Here is a 5640-nt window from a genome sequence, read left to right as displayed (position 1 = left end):
AGTCAACAATTCTACTTTGAACAAATCATCAAAGTACTCATAAATTTACCATCTAAAGTTGTAAGTTGTAACAACTATAGCAGCCAAAAGCATTTCGAAAACAAGCATAGTCTCTTCAAATCCATTGCTCAAAATACCAATAAATTACTCCATCCATCCGTTCCAAAATAATTATTGACATAAATTATTTTACATCCATAAAAATAATAATAAATAGATGAAACAGAATGACAATTTTATAAAATTAATTTTATTAAATAGATGAAAAAGATATTATTAATATTAGATTCAAAAATTAAATTAATATTTATTAAAGATATTTGTGAAAAAGAGCAAACACATAATACAGTGAATTAATGTGGCGCATTTACATCGAAAAAGGAACATTAAACAACTAAATAACAATATGACATATTGTTAATAACTTAATATTCAAATCAATTAAATGTCTTTTAAAAAAAATAGCTATTTTTTCTTTCAAATCTATAGAATTCTACCTAATTCACACATCAAGTACTACTATTGTTAGACTTATTTGTTTTTTAGAAAGACCTCACAGAAGAAGTCAACTCAACTACAGATGGCTTATACATATATGTTATATGTACATAGAGTAAATAGTATATGTGTAATAATAGCATAAAGTTTTTTAGCTCTCCTAAAAAAATAGTAAATTTTTTTAATATTATCATCTAATCATAAATAATTATTAAATATGATTAATTTATTGATTTTTACATTTATTATCATATAAAATTTATATCTATCATAATTTTTTAATGGTTGATGTATGATATTTGATACACATATGTGGTATAATTAAATTATTTTATTAGTAATTATTTATAAAATTACTCCACTCGATATTCTATATACATATAAAATTTTATTAACTCAGCCATTGAAATAAATGTTCTCATCCAGTAAATAGAGTATACAGTTTTTTTTATATAAATTTTTAAAACTATTTTCTAAAAATACAAGTAAAACTATAAGCTTACTTAACCAAAAAATGTTCGATTTATCTAAAATATTTATACGTACATTGTTGAGTTTATATATATATATATATATATATATATATATATATATATATATATATATATATATATAAAGAAAAAAAATAAAATTAAAATAAATATAACTCAATTTTTATCTCATCATTCATATTATTTGAAATTATTAAATTAAAAAAAATGAAAATGAAAATAAATATACTGACACAAAAGTTATCGAATATTTTCTTCTTTTTTGTTGATATCTTTTTTTATCTTATCTTAATGTTTGACCTCCTTTTTATATGAAAGAAATGAATAAATATTTATAAAGATATTTCGACACTAAAATTATAATAAACAAATGAGTGTAAGAGGATGAATACCTCCTATATACACATTTTATGGGCTTTAAAGTTAAGATAAAATAAACTAAATTTCTTAATCTTCCTGGCGAGGCTGGGACTAAACTAAATTCCTCATTAAAACTGTTTATGCGGTGCTTAATTGGACGGTCCATAGCATTGCTTACTCCACTTTGATGCACACAGTTGCAACAAGCCAAGCAATTTTTTCTGTTAAAAATAAAAATCCTGCATTGCATTCGCTTTCTTTTATTAAGCACGCGCCGAAAAGCTACAAACTGATCAATACAACAATGTCTTTCTGCCCATATAAAGGGTCGCCACATGGCAGCAATGATTTGCAAAACTTCTAAAGGTCATAATCTCTACTGCACAAAAAGGCAATACCAGTTGGTAGAGCAAAGTATTTTGCTTTTAGCAACTTTAGTTTATAACAGTACAAATCAGAACACATTAATAATTTTCAGCTTAATCTGCGCTTAAAATTAGTAGCATTTGAGCTTGATATGCGCTTAAAATTAAACAAGGAACTGGGACCCATCATGTGGGTATCCCCTAGTTAATAATTTTGCGAAGAGAGTTTGGTTGTTGTGACTATGAAAACCATGATTCAAAAGAAGTCTCTAGCACTAACTAGTAGTGCTCATACACCATAGCATGTCACCCCTTGTGACATTGGCACATGTACTTATTATTATCAATTTTCAACAACGAAAAAGAAAAAACAACTGTAATATAATATGGCAACTCAAATAGTTATATAAATAAATAGACTTATATATAATGAAAATGCGGGTACAACCTCAAAATAGATTCGAGTCACTCCCAGAATGAATGTTATCTACTTTTTAAGTTTTAAGTCAAACATAGAATGAAGAAGAGCTCTCCAATGGTAAAACCCAAAGAAAACATCAAAATAATAATAATCCCTCATGTCATCTCTCTACACTTTAAAATGGAACGAAACTCCTCTCAGAAGCCTGAGAATGTGGCTACCAATATGGCAACAAACAAGGAGATAGCTGAAATTGGGAATAATGCTGATGCTGTGTTCCCTTGAGCTGGTGCTGGTGCTGGAGATACCTCATTTACAGGACCATTAGTAGAAGCATCTGCTGCTTGTTGGGGAGATGGAGAAGCTTGTGGAGAGAGGCCTCCAGCTACAAAAAAATTAATCATAATAATAATAATTCAATTAGAAACATGAATAATTTCCTAGTCTAACCGGTTAACAAAATGGTCTAGATTTTTCATAGAATTAAAATAAAGTATCAATGCATAAACAGTACAAGAGGAAACGATAACTATAGAAGATATTGATAATAACTTTTGGTTTTCAAATTTTATATTTCAATGCATCTTGAAGCGCTTACATTTCAGTATTAAAAAAGAAAATATAAGTCTTGTTGTCTCCAAAATCCAAATCCAAATCCAAATAATAGAAACATGTAGAAAACCAGATCGCTCTGACTATAGTCAAATGCATACAATATAAATCCTACTACCTAAGCTGTTAAATGAAGGCAGCATGAAAACAAACCCATATCTCTGTTTAAATTATTGAGAATTCTTCAAACAGGCAATGTCATTAGCATAATCAAACGTATCAGTATCAATTGTTAGGTAAACAGACAGGGTTGTAAAGATCACAACTATGATGTAATTGTTATTTACTTTAAATTATCCACAGCAAAATAAGAAACAAAATCACAAAATCAGATATGGTTCTTATTTATTAAAAGCTTAATTAAGGGGCTGAAAAAGAAAAACAAATCATGCGACCCCCTTTGTAATTTGAAACGAAATTCAACATGAAGAAACATATATCAAAATTTGTATACAGAAAAGTAGAAAAAGAAAGAGTACGGTAAGTGAAAAACATACCAGGAGCAGCAGCAGGCGTCTCAGACACTGTCAAAAAAAAAAAAAAAGACACAGTTACTGACCTGAATCAAGAAAGGGAGAAAACTCCAAAAAAGGCTTATGTGTGAAAATTAAGGTTAATGTCCAAAATCAAATGAACACACACAAAAACTCAGGGTACCCCATGTACCCCCATTAGTAGACGGCGACGTTACGAAAAATAAAGACAAAAATAAAATCAATAGACTTCAAAAAAAAAAAAGCTGAATCCTATTATTAATAATAATCATTTTTTTATCAGCATATTTCTCACTAGTAACAGAAAAGTCGCATGAAAATAAAAGACACCATGAGACCGATCCATCTCATAAAACATAAAAATGAAACCTTTTTCATCAACACAACAGTCTAAAAAACCAAACTTTATGCATAAAATGTTCTCACAGGCACATGAAAATCATTGAAAATAAAACTTTCACCAACACAATAGGCTAAAACACCAAACTTAATGCATAAACGTTCTCACAGGCGCATAAAAACATTGAAAAACAAAGGAGAAATGAGAGACCCAGAAGGGTGAAAAAGAAAACTTTATTCCTCACTCTACCTAGAATAATTATTCTCTTAGGTAATTGTATAAGAAAAACAATAAAATAAAAAACGAGAGTAAGAATTTCACAAAATTAATCTTATATTATCACTAATTGATGTATATAAATTTTGTTATCCAAACGTTAATACGTTGATATTTAAGAAATATAATTGAAAAAGTAATTAATATTATATAAAAAGAATTAAAATAACAATTATTTTAAGATATATGCATATTTTCTCTGATAGGAGAATTATAAAGGCAGGGTAGTAATTGACTGACATCCACAGTTGGTGGCAGAAGGAGCAGAGACTTTGCAGGCAGCAGGGAGAGTGGTTGCCTTGGTGACATTCAAAACGACGCCGAATTGAGCGCTGCTCTTGAAAGCCTCGCAGAGACACGCCGGAGCGGTTTTGAGAACAGACTTCAAACCAGAGCAGCATGTGCCCTCTGGCTTTGTGATGGTGCTGCCGTTGGTGACGAAGGACAAGCAATCGGCCATGGTGAGAACCAGGTTGGAGCAGTCCACGGAGGGCGCTGGCGCGTGAGGGGATGATGATGATGATGATGCTCTCTGGGTTAGATCAACGGCGCACAGGGCCGCAACAACCAACGCAATCAGGGTCAGTTTTGATGCCATTTTTGGGTAACTGAAATGAAATTGGGATGTTGCTTAAATAAGGGAGTGTGCCTTGGTGCAGAGAGAGGGGGGAGGGGTGCTTTTTGAAAAGGAGCTGCGGAGGGGGAGTTACATTGCCACGTAGTGTGGTGCAAAAAGTAAGTGTGCACGTGTCATCTTTACCTTTTCCACAAAAGTTTATAGACATGGAAATTAAATCCTTTTATTATAGTAGAATTGTTTTTGTCCTACTCCTCTCGTTTTGAAATTCATCACTAACAATTAAAATATAGTAAAAGAGAAATAACTTCTTTTTCTACTGCAAAAGAGAAATAACTTTGAAAATTGAAAATACAAGAATAGAAGAATTGGTGATATTAAATTTCTTCTTCTTTTTTTTCTACTGTAATTATTTAAATTTATTAAAGTTGATGAATTGGTGATAAAAAAATTGAGAAGAATTTTTCTGAATGTGTTATGCCTTTTGAAATTGACCTTATTTAATTTGATTTTGAATACTATTTTTTAATTAAGTTTAATTATTTATTTATAATTAATATTTTTATATGACTAATATAAAGATAATTAATATTGTATTATATTATTTTTATGTAATTAATATTTTATGTGAATTTTAATTATTTATATTTTATTTATTTGTTATATAAATTTTAATTTATAAATAATATTTTATGTAATTAATTTGTTTATAGAATTAATATTTTATAATGAATATATTGTGCAATTAATATTTTATTTAAGTTTATTTATTCATATTAATTACTATTATTTTATTTTATATTTATTAATTTATTTGAATTTATTAATTTTAGTTTTTTTTTCTAATTTTTGCAGAGGTTCTCCACATGGACTAGAATATCCACAAGAAGACTTTTTTTTATTATTAAAAATGAACTAAGTCTAACGAGGCATGCCACAACACCCATGGGACATAGTTCAATCATTTAAAAAATATATATATTCAAAAATAAATCATCAATTAGACTTTAAAAATTTAGAACATCAATTATTTTTAGATTAAATAAAAGGTTAAACGTCTAAATATATGGAAAGGTGGTAGTAAAAGAAAAGTCATGTGATATAGGAATTATTGTTTAATTAAGCGATTTTGGTATAACATGGCAAAAAAAAGTCAACTTTTATAAGATGTTTCCAAATAATCTCATTTTAATAATTTATTTTTAA

At 28.5% G+C, this 5640-nt stretch overlaps 1 protein-coding gene across 1 annotated transcript; it reads right to left on the bottom strand.

Moving 5' to 3' along the window:
- Positions 1–2096: 2096 nt before the first annotated feature.
- On the bottom strand, positions 2097–4521 carry LOC114412579 (non-specific lipid-transfer protein-like protein At5g64080). The gene is made up of 3 exons (XM_028376520.1): positions 4098–4521; positions 3245–3271; positions 2097–2520 (listed from the first exon to the last, which is right to left on the bottom strand). Exons 1-3 carry the CDS (start codon positions 4453–4455, stop codon positions 2333–2335), a joined length of 573 nt encoding a protein of 190 aa, XP_028232321.1. The 5' UTR covers positions 4456–4521; the 3' UTR covers positions 2097–2332.
- Positions 4522–5640: the final 1119 nt, after the last annotated feature.

The sequence above is a fragment of the Glycine soja genome, chromosome 5, assembly GCF_004193775.1.
Source record: "Glycine soja cultivar W05 chromosome 5, ASM419377v2, whole genome shotgun sequence".
In the NCBI taxonomy this organism is placed as follows: domain Eukaryota; kingdom Viridiplantae; phylum Streptophyta; class Magnoliopsida; order Fabales; family Fabaceae; genus Glycine; species Glycine soja.
This window is presented reverse-complemented; position numbering and strand designations above follow the sequence as displayed.